Source organism: Heptranchias perlo, chromosome 20 (assembly GCF_035084215.1).
Source record: "Heptranchias perlo isolate sHepPer1 chromosome 20, sHepPer1.hap1, whole genome shotgun sequence".
NCBI lineage: Eukaryota > Metazoa > Chordata > Chondrichthyes > Hexanchiformes > Hexanchidae > Heptranchias > Heptranchias perlo.
In genome coordinates, this window is record NC_090344.1 from 48,105,311 (window position 1) to 48,117,010 (window position 11,700).

The 11,700-nt window shown below is 46.3% G+C and overlaps 1 protein-coding gene across 1 annotated transcript in view; it reads right to left on the minus strand.

The window, feature by feature from the left end:
• Window positions 1–10,862, minus strand: part of hk2 (hexokinase 2) — a 57,914-nt gene extending 47,052 nt beyond the window's left edge. Inside the window, exons 1-2 of the mRNA XM_068001267.1 lie at window positions 10,764–10,862; window positions 7,175–7,257 (exon numbers count right to left, since the gene is read on the minus strand). Of these exons, the coding sequence (XP_067857368.1) occupies window positions 7,175–7,237 (63 nt within the window). The 5' untranslated portion in view covers window positions 7,238–7,257; window positions 10,764–10,862. The remainder of the gene's footprint in view (window positions 1–7,174; window positions 7,258–10,763) is intronic.
• Between the last annotated feature and the right edge of the window lie 838 nt (window positions 10,863–11,700).

Sequence of the window (11,700 nt, forward strand, 5' to 3'; positions counted from 1 at the left end):
CGGTCAATTAAAAGCTATCGACATCCTCCACCATCATACTACCCATGTGAAAAGTCCAATAGTATTCAAGCACTGAAGGCACTTCACTCATGGGGGTGGGGAAATACCTGAAGGATATCAAAATGATGCTGTATAATATGCCCTTTCATCATGTTGCAGTGCTGAAAGCATTAAGACTGTGAGTCCTTTATATTTCTTCACTCAAGTCTCACCATGTCGTAAGCTCACTGTGTTGGAAGGGACAAAAGTGATGACCAAATACACCAGCTCCAAGTAACACCCCACAAAGTACTGCAAGAAAAACACCCTCCCCAGAAAACATGAGGCTATGCAACAATGCCAACCTACAACTACGACATTTATCGTAGTACCTGTCCTGTTCCCAACACTGGATTGCCCCCCATTATTAACGGATAGTTACACAGGACCCTTGCAACTACACTTTGTGCCTGAATTGTTTCCTTGTGACACAGTTTACAAAATAACTTACCCACTTTATTTGCAATTGCAATTTGGCATAAATTTCCCAAGTCTCCGAGAGACCCGAAGGATAGCTAGTGTGGGAAATGAAAAAGGTTTCACAAGTGGTGAAAAGAAGTGAATGAGGCATAACAGAGAGAACCTCTCTACATCTGACTAAAAGCTGCATTTCATCATGGTAAATACAACAGGAGGAGGCTATTCGGCCCATCGTGCCTGTTCTGCCTCTTTGATAGAGCTATCTTAATAGTCCCATTCCCCTGCTCTTTCCCCATCACCCTGTAAATTTTTTCCCTTCAAGTATTTATCTAATTCCCTTTTGAAAGTTACCACTGAATCTTCTTCCACCATCTTGATCACATTGACATGAGAGGCGAGAGAGCAAGAGAATATAAATTTCTTTGAATAAACTCTTTGACTAAGGCAAGGGGACATCATTCTTTCAACAGTCCCAACACCCACCAAGTTGCTGAAGTGCCTGGGCTGAAGTCCCTCGAAAGGCAAACAAAGTGTCCCATGCGGGTAGGGTTGCCAACTCTGGCTGGACGCATTCCTGGAGCTTTCATGACCTGACCTCCTCCCTTCACAACTGCCCCATCCCCCAACGCTGCCCGCCATTGGTCACCCGACACGTCCATTCTCTCGGCTCTCCGACTTCCCTCGTCAATTGGAAGGCGAACAGGCTTTTCGTTACCCGATTGACAAGACAGTCAAGAATCATCCAAACAACCTTTTCTTTCCCATCACCAACATTTTTAGAACAAATAAATAAAAGTGTTGAAAAGAAGAAAAAAATTTTTTAATGCCCCTATGATTTTTTTTCTCCCCGATGTTGCTCCCAGCAGTGTCACAGAGATTAATCTTCAATTGCTGGAGACTCCAGGGCAATCCTGGAGGGTTGGCAGCCCCGACATGTGGGGGTCCACTGAAGATGGCTGGTGCACAACTGACAGATAAAACAAGTGTAAGCATTGAACTGCATTCATCCAAAGAGACACATACAAACACATATACATTCAGTGTCTGACGTACAGAGGGTGACATCCTTGTTCCCCATTCTGAAAGAAGGGACTTGAACAGCAGGCCCCTGTGTTTCAGGTTTGTTTGTTACCAAAGCATGCACATTAGAATGAGTGTGTACATATTTCAAGCACACACTGTGACGGCTAACTTGATATGGACAACTCATCAGTTTAAATTAGGATTTCCCACACTGCTTGGATGTCGTCCTGGAGATTTCATCACACAGCCTTCTTGTCCTCCCCATCTCTCACGTTTTTATCACAAAAATGTTCAAAGTATTTTTTTTTTAAGTTGGATATTTCTCCTGGGTGTTGCTCGCAGCAGCGTCCAGGAGATTAACCTTCAATTCTTGGAAACTCCAGGACAATCTGAGAGTTTAAATGACACTTTATACACAATATTTGTAATTTTCATACTGCTATTGTATTTGCAAACCTGAACGGGAAAATATAATATTGCCAGCTTTATGGAAATAATTCATTCCTGGATAATAAGCTCATGCTAATTATCAATTCATCCATATTTTTGCAGACGATTCATCAACATTACGAGACACCGTGGGATGTTTCTGGGGAGGAGCACATTATAATGTTCAGGATGAGTTTTAATGCCTTGAGGCAGGGGGAATGGGAAGAAACACAACCTTAAAATTGAAATGGTGCCAACATCCTGAGGACAGAAAATAAGTACTGGGGAATGGGTTGGGGGGAATGGGTAAAAGGGGGCAGGATTCCCTTTGCGTGCCCGGTGTAAGTGAAATTGTAAACTTATTCTTTATAAGCAGGAAGAAACTTTTGCGGGGTCACCCCGAAGACACGGCGGTCAGAGACAGACACAGAAAGGGAGTAACTAGAAGAGTCATAATTCTTGCCATTTTCTTGTTGCTACATGGCCTATCTCACTGCAACTGTACAGTGATATTATCGATGATTTCAGCACACAGGTGTGGCTCCTTGACCCAATCTGTTTTCAATGCTGGTGGACAACCAGCAGTGTCAGCTTGGCTCAGTTGGTAGCACTCTCACCGTTGAGTTAGAAGATTGTGGGTTTAAGCCCCACTCTTTAGCACATGATCCAGGCTAACATTCCAGTGCAGTACCGAGGGAGTGTTGCACTGTCGGAGAAGCCGTCTTTCAGATAGGGAGTTAAACCGAGGCCACCTCCACTCATTCAGGTGGACATAAAAGATCCCATGGCAATATTTGAAGAGCAGAGGAGTTCTCCCGGTGTCCTGGCCAACATTGAGCCCCCAATCAACACCAATAAAACAGATTATCTGGTGATTTATCTCACTGCTGTCTGTGGGAACTTGCTATGACATTTACCTACAAAACAAAAGCAACTACACTTCAAAAGCAATTCATTAGCTTTGGGATGTCCTGAGGACGCGATGGGCACTATAAACGCATGTTCTTTGTTTCAATTCTTGGGGACTTAACCAGTTTTAAAAGGCACTGTGGCTGGAATGCCACTTCCCTCTGAAAGAGCCCCTGTGAATGTTCCTTCCACACTCAGATTCCGACACCAATTCTTCTTCTGTCCACATTGCGTTATTTCACATTTTTGTGGTCAAGTCAACTGTTTTATCTTTTATGGCTGATCAAATTAAACTCTTTTTCATGCTAAACCACTGTAAATCACTAGTTAGGCCCCAGGTGGAGCATTGTGTAAAATTCTGGGCAGCACACTTTCGGAAAGATGTCAAGGCTTTGCCGACAGTGCAGAGGAGATTTACTGGAATGGTTCCAGGGATGAGGGACTTCAGTTACGGGGAAAGACTAGAGAAGCTGGGGTTGTTCTAAGAGCAGAGAAGGTTAAGAGGAGATTTCATAGAGGTGTTCAAAATCAAGAGGGGTTTTGACAGAGTAAATAAGGAAAGGCTGTTTCCAGTGGCAGGAGGGTCGGTAACCAGAGGACACAGATTTAAGGTAATTGGCAAAAGAACCAGAGGAGGATGAGGAAATTTTTTTTTTATGCAGCGAGTTGTTATAATCTGGAATGTGCTGCCTGAAAGGGTAGTCAAAACAGATTTCATGAATTGGACTTTTACTTGAAAAGGAAAAATTTGCAGGGCTGTGGAGAAAGAGCAGGAGAGTGGGATTAATTGGATAGTTCTTTCAAAGAGCCGGCACAGCCACGATGGATCGAATGGCCTCCTTCTGTACTGTAAGGTTCCACGATTCATCACTTCCAACTTGAGCTCCTTGTGAAAGAGCCCCCATTGAGTAGCCCCACAGCTCAGGTGATTAAGGCAATAAGTAGCTGTGACTTTTGGACCAGAAAGATCCTAAGATCGACTCATGTTCTGTCATGAGTTACCTCATCTCAGCCAGGAGGGCCACCACAATTAGCCTCAACGCCTCTGGCTTAGGGAGTTTAAGTTCAACGGGGGTTTCCCATTCCGATAACTAAGAGAGCAGCCCCTGCTGGGAAGTACCATGTGGAGACGTCAGGTAAAGAAAGGATCGGACTGGGCTGTTCGCCTCCCGCTCCCATGGTTGAATAGTCTGATCGCTCCCTCAGCTGACTCACGAAGAACTGTCACTTGGATGAGATATCAGACATAACCAACACATATGACCACCAGCAAAGAGTCAACACAGAGTCAGGAGAGGGGGAAAAGGAGGGTGGGAGAAAATTGGCAGAAAACAAGAACAACAAAAAGCCCAATGGAGAGAATTTTCATTGGATCACCTGGGCATAGCAAACATCGGAAAATCAGCGGGGGGTGAGGGGGAGCCTATGGTGATGACATGCACTCCAACCTTTCTAATTTTCCTATATGTGCAACAGCCAAGTGATCCAATGAGCAGGGGTGCAGACCCAGGAAAATCTCCTCCGCTGACTGCATGACTCACGCCAGAATGTTATTTTGGGAAGAATATCTTTGCATATTTATCAATTTATGACACTGGGAGGTCTAAATTCCAGCCTGCAGTTTGATCTTTTTTTTATTCGTTCATGGGATGTGGGCGTCGCTGGCGAGGCCGGCATTTATTGCCCATCCCTAATTGCCCTCGAAAAGGTGGTGGTGAGCCGCCTTCTTGAGCCGCTGCAGTCCGTGTGGTGACGGTTCTCCCACAGTGCTGTTAGGAAGGGAGTTCCAGGATTTTGACCCAGCGACGATGAAGGAACGGCGATATATTTCCAAGTCGGGATGGTGTGTGACTTGGAGGGGAACGTGCAGGTGGTGTTGTTCCCATGTGCCTGCTGCTCTTGTCCTTCTAGGTGGTAGAGGTCGCGGGTTTGGGAGGTGCTGTCGAAGAAGCCTTGGCGAGTTGCTGCAATGCATCCTGTGGATGGTACATACTGCAGCCACAGTGTGCCGGTGGTGAAGGGAGTGAATGTTTAGGGTGGTGGATAGGGTGCCAATCAAGCGGGCTGCTTTGTCCTGGATGGTGTCGAGCTTCTTGAGCGTTGTTGGAGCTGCACTCATCCAGGCAAGTGGAGAGTATTCCATCACACTCCTGACTTGTGCCTTGTAGATGGTGGAAAGGATTTGGGGAGTCAGGAGGTGAGTCACTCGCCGCAGAATACCCAGCCTCTGACCTGCTCTTCTAGCCACAGTATTTATATGGCTGGTCCAGTTAAGTTTCTGGTCAATGGTGACCCCCAGGAAGTTGATGGTGGGGGATTCGGCGATTGTAATGCCATTGAATGTCAAGGGGAGGTGACTGGACTCTCTCTTGTTGGAGATGGTCATTGCCTGGCACTTGTCTGGCACGAATGTTACTTGCCATTTATCAGCCCAAGCCTGGATGTTGTCCAGGTCTTGCTGCATGCGGGCTCGGACTGCTTCATTATTTGAGGGGTTGCGAATGGAACTGAACACTGTGCAATCATCAGTGAACATCCCCATTATGATGGAGGGAAGGTCATTGATGAAGCAGCTGAAGATGGTTGGGCCTAGGACACTGCCCTGAGGAACTCCTGCAGCAATGCCCTGGGGCTGAGATGATTGGCCTCCAACAACCACTACCATCTTCCTTTGTGCTCGGTATGACTCCAGCCACTGGAGAGTTTTCCCCCTATGCAAAAGAAATCCAAGTAGCCATCTTCGCTTCCTCAAAAAGTGCTGATCTGAAAGAACTGTGCTGACATTACGACGTCAGTGCAGTACTTCTGCCAGTATTAACAAAAAAGCAGTGGTAACTATTTTGTAACTTCCTGATCAGAGTCAAGTTTTCTGTAGGCAAGGGGTTAAAGGGGACAAGATACTTCCCAGAGGTGCCAAGGGTCAATCAATCCCACAGAATTCTCAGATCCCTCAAAACCTGGGAACAGATCCTTAGGGAATTCGAGCGAGAGGAAGAAAAAACAACAGCTTTGAAAAGAAATGAGGAGGAGAATGATGGAGAAAGGAATTCATCCCAAAATATTCTGGCCATGATCACTGCTGATCTTTGTGCTCTCAACAGGAACCAACTGTGATATAAGCAGTCAGTAATTTGTGGATAGAGTGCATGAATTACTCTCAAGTTTAAGTGCCGTTCCTTTCTGTTTATTCCCAGGAACAAATAGTGTAGAAACACTTAAGTTGCTGTGGAGTGCTGTCTGCACAGTAAATCATTGCTGTCCCATTAGTTTTCTTGGTTTTAGTTTGTTGCTATGTTTCCAAAGAACAGTTTGGCCGGCTAATTTACATTTGTAAATGCTTTACTCATAAGAAGTAAATTGGAAATTCCAGAATGTCAACATCTGGTGTCTACACAAGAAAGTTCAAATGATTAAAGCCTGCTGCAAACAAACTTTGTTGATTCATTCAGCAATTCTTTTCCCGGAGATACTGAAGCTGTACAAACATCTCCAGCCAGAGACGTCCTTCAGTCTTAACAAAGAATTCAAACTGACGACATTGGGGGAAATATTCGTTCTCAAGATTTCCTGTTCTTGACATGACCTTGTGGGCACAATTCAATGAAGCACATCTGCACCCTGGCAAAAAGAAAATCTGAGCAAACCAGTCAAGATAAAAATCACAGTGAACACGTGCAGGAGAGAAGCTGAAGCTTGCACGCATGTGAGCACTCAGTCGCAGGAGGGGAACACGCAGTGACCATCAGGACCACAGCTCGCCCTCGTCACTAATTTTAATATTTCTGCCGCTCTAAAAAAAAAATAAAGGGAGCTCCTGCTTCGCACCGACATCTCAGCCCTCGGCAAATTAAAAGCTGTGAACAGTGAAAGGAGATGAAATGTGCAGCCCATCCTGAACAACTGTCCTCTCAACAACTTTGAAGGACCGATTCACCTCCTTCAGCTCCGCAAACCACTGCACTCTTGACATCTCGGGGACCCCTTTTCATTTGTCTTGTTGGACCATCGTGTCGATAGCTTTTTTTTTTGTGTGTGTGAGAAGCCGGACAAAGCAGCACTATCACTCCCCCTCACCACCCCACCTCCCCCTCACCACCCCCTCATCCCCCCATTGTGCATTTCAGGTCAGTTTCACAAGATGTTGAGTTCACAACCGGATGCGGGAAATACACAAATCATCATCAGGGGGCAGAGGGTCGAAATAAATCACTCTCCAGGGAGACTCCAGAAGGGAAATCTCAGACACTCAACTGCGGCGAGGGAACGGGCTCATTTTCTCGTCTTTTCTTGACCCGTAATAAAGCCATGGAGAAAGTATACCACACTTCACCCAGCAATGAAAGTAATTTCTTACCTTTTGTACTTGATCGTGCTTCAGCTCCGTAAAGTAATATGCGAGAAGGTGCGAGGCAATCATTTCACCGGATGAAGAAAGATCTTTTTTTTAAAAAAAAAAGTGGAACACCTGCGGTCAGGTTAAATGCAAGAACGTTGATGGAATTCTTCTGATCTCTTTCAGTGCAGAAACTCTGTGAAAAGGATCCTCTCCTCCCTTCTTTCTTTCTTTCTTTTTTTTTGAAACACAACACACACACACCCACCCCACCCCACCCCCCAAACTAAGTGAGCTGCTTGCACAGTGCTCCCTGCCCACAATGTGCTGTTTCAGATATTTCCCTCCAGCTGAATGAAAGCCTCTTTGCTCACATCACAGCATCCTGTTCTTTCTCCCCCCCCCCCCCTGCGATTGGCAGAACGCTGTGGGTGTGCCTGTGACAGCAAACATTTCTCAGCTCTTCATCTGACTCAGAGGGGGATGGGCCGTCTCCCACACATCCCTCCCCGGCTGCATGCCTGATGCAGGATGCCGCTTTTAAAGGCACAGAGTGCCCGGGTTTTTTTTTTGTTCGGAGCCTAGTCTCAGAGAGCCACCCCCCGGTATACCCCGCGTACCCACACTTGAGTCCCAGGGTGCCGTGGCCCTCGTCCTGAAGTTTCCTTTCCTGGTGATGAAATACTTGAGCTCAAAAACTTCACGGACACCAGAAGTCATTGGAAGACAAAGGCCTCTCAATTTAAAAAAAAAACAATTGTAAACAATTTTACAACACCAAGTTATAGTCCAGCAATTTTATTTTAAATTCACAAGCTTTCGGAGGCTTCCTCCTTCCTCAGGTTTCCACATCGTTCACCTGAGGAAGGAGGAAGCCTCCGAAAGCTTGTGAATTTAAAATAAAATTGCTGGACTATAACTTGGTGTTGTAAAATTGTTTACAATTGTCAACCCCAGTCCATCACCGGCATCGCCACATCAAAAAAAAAACACACAAGACGACGAGTTGGAGAGGAGGGAGAAAGAAAGAGGAGGATGCGTCTGTTCACTATTTGTACCAAAATCGTAAATGCACATTTAAAAGTGCACACAGTCTATACTAACGGCTCGCACCCTTCTTCAGAACTGAAAATACAAGGGATGGACAAACATATTAATAGAATCAGAAAGAAGTGGGAAGGTGGGGGAGGGGGGCGGGGGGAAGAAACAAGGACAGAAAGGAACTTCCGACGGAATCGTTGTCGGATGATGTGCCAGCCGTGGCTCAGTGGGTTGCATTCGCGCATCTGAGAGTCAGAAGGTCCTGAGTTCGAGTCCCACTCCAGGGAATTTGACACTTCCAGTGCCAGTGCGCAGAAAGCGTTGCACTTTCGGAGGTGCCGTCTTTCGGATGAGACGTCAAACCGAGGCCCAGTCTGCCCTCTCAGGTGGATGTAAAAGATCCCATGGCACTATTCGAAGAGGAGAAGGGGAGTTCTTGTGTGGTGGCCGACATTTATCTCAAGATCTGAAACAGGTTATCTGTTCGTTTATCTCATTGCTGTTTGTGGAATATTGTGTGTTAATTGGCTGCCGCAGTTCCCCCCATTACAAAAGTGACTACATTTTATCGGCTGTGAAGCATTTCGGGACGTCCTGATTCTTTCGTTCTTAAGTAATCATAGTGAAGTAAGAGAAATAATAATTTAAAACATTAATGAAATAAAGGACACTTAGGTAGTTTGTCAGTCAAGTCAGGTGTTAAAACCTGCGACAGCAATGACAGTAAATGGTGCTACCTGGGACTGGTCAACACCGAGTGCCGGTTAAGTAACCAGGTCACCTCCAGAAAGCGCCAACGGTTTCGGACTGATGAGCCCCTGGAGGAGGGTCACAGGGACCTCCGATGGGGGGGGGGAAATGTCATCAAAAGGCAGACGAGCTAACCTTTGAATTGGCCAACAGCATCCTCAGCCTGCAAACTGTGCCGAACAAGTTAATGAAAGAACGACCGTGGACACAACATTAAGGTCAGGTCCCTGCCTCATAAAGAGGGGTGCAGGACAATCACAGGAGCTCAGACGATCGTCGACCGATGAAGAAGCAGCCAGGTAGGAATGAAGCGGAAATCTTCCCTCCTCCTCGATGTGTCCAGTTTATAGAAATTTGCCAACTGAACAGAGTGACAGCCCTCTTCCCATCGTGAAAACGGTCCCTTGAGGACCTTTGAAATACAGAGGACATGAAACGGATAGGACAACACATTGGCTCCAGAGTTATACAGAGTTTAGATCGTGCCTTTAGCAATGAAAAGAATCTCATCCGAGACCAGATGTGCATTGTGCTCTCTTGATAAAGAATAGTTGAAGAGCATTTTTTGAAATGAACCGACAGGCCAGAGCATATTTCAAGTGTTTCATCGAGACTTTTTTTTTCAAATCTCCAGTCTGAACTAAGTTAGCTGAACCTTATCTGGGGGCGGGGGGGAGGGGGCAAGGTGGGGGGCACAACAGTGCTACAATTGGCCTCAGGGCCCGAGAGATAGGGAGGGGGGCGGGGGGGGGAAGAAATTGCAAAAACAAAGATCGCCATGGGTGCCACTCTTGGATCGCTGTCAACTAAGTTGGAAAGCAGAAGGCAGGCGTTGATGATGTCAGGAGCAGGCTCAACGCAATAAACCAATCAAATGGTCTACTTGACCCTCACGGTCTGGTTTGATGTGTGAAGAACGGCCACTGGGACAAGGTACCGGAGGCCACTGGCTCCTGTCTAAACATACTCCGGAAAGAGTTCACACTTTTTGGAGGAGGAGGAGGAGAGAAAAAAAATCAGCATAATGTTGAACGCAGCATGTTACAAGGGAGGAACACACCCGACAAGTTGAAAGCATATGATTAGCCATAAGAGTAAATCAATCGTCTGAATCAGAGTACACTCTGTTCCAACGAAGAACAGTGTGGGAGTGTTCTGCTCCTTGCAATGATCAGCACGGGGTGGAGTATTTCAAGCATTTGGTATCTTTAAAAGCAATGGAGAAAGACAAAGAACTTGCATTTACAGAGCCCCTTTCACATCCTCTGATCGTCCCAAAGTGCTTCTCAGCCAACCAATTGCTTTGAAGCGCAGGCATTGCAGTTATGTAGGCAAGTGCAGAAGCCAATTTGCACACAGCAAGGTCCCACAAACAGTTCATCTGTTTTGACGGCGCTGTTTCAGGGATAAATGTTGGCCAGGACATGGTTTATTCCATTTCAGTTTATTTTTCATGCCTGTTTGGGCAGTGGGGGCCAAATGGCAGATAACAGGCTCCATCAAATGAATTGCATCGGCAGATTCGCTGGTGTAATGGTTCTGGTAGTCAACTAACAGCCCAGAATAAATCCCCCTGTGGCAAATTGTGAAACTGAATTCATTAAGTCTGGCACTAGAAATATACAACTACATTGTCATAAAAGTCCAACGACTAAGAAGGGAAACTGCCACCCCTAGCTGATCTGGTCTACATATGACTTCAGTCCCACACTCCACCATCAACATCCTGGGGGTCGCCATTGACCAGGAACTCAACTGGACCAGTCACTTAAATACTGTGGCTACTGGAGCAGGTCAGAATCTGCAGCGAGTGGCTCACCTTCCAACTCCCCAAAGCTTCTCCACCACCTACAAGGCGCAAGTCAGGAGTGTGATGGAATACTCTCCACTTGCCTGGATGGGTGCATCTGCAAAAACACTCAAGAAGCTCGACACCATCCAGGATAAAGCTGTCCACTTGATCAGCAGTCCAACCACCACCTCAAATATCTACTCCCGTGGTTGCAGTGTGTACTAACTACAGGATGCACTGCAGTAATTCACCAAGGTTTCTTCGACAGCACCTCCCAAACCCGCGAACTCCACCATCTGGAAGGACAAGATTACCAAGTTCATGGGACTATCACCACCTCCAAGCCATGACACATATCCTTGTGTTGGAACTTTTTAGTTTCTATTTTTCATTATTTAAATGAACCAGAGGCGACATGAGGAAAAGCGTTTTTTTTATGCAGCGAGTTGTTATGATCCTGAAAGGACGGTGGAAGCAGATTCAATAGCAACTTTCAAAAGGGAATTGGATAAATACTTGGAAATAAGTGGAAAATTTTGCAGGACTTACGGGGAAAGAGCAGAGGTGTGGGACTAATTGGATAGCTCTTCCAAAGAGCCAACACAGGCACGATGGGCCAAATGGCCTCCTTCTGTGCTCGATCATTCTACAATTATCGGGCAAGGTGAGGGGGTACCGGAGGAGGGGGGCAAAATATACAGCTGGAGGGGCAGGGCCCCGGAGAGACCTGAAGAGAAGGACGACAGGTTTAAATTTAATAGGCTGAGGGGCAGTGTCGGTCAGCGAGGATGGGAGTGACAGGTCATCAGGGCTTGCTGAGGGACAGGTTGCAGGCGGCTGCGTTTCGGACAAGTTGGAGTTTGTGAAGGATGGAGGATGAGGTCAGAAAGGAATAAACAAGTCCAGAGGTGACAAAAGCACGGATAATGGTTTCACTGGCAGAGGGGCTGAGATTCGGGGCCGA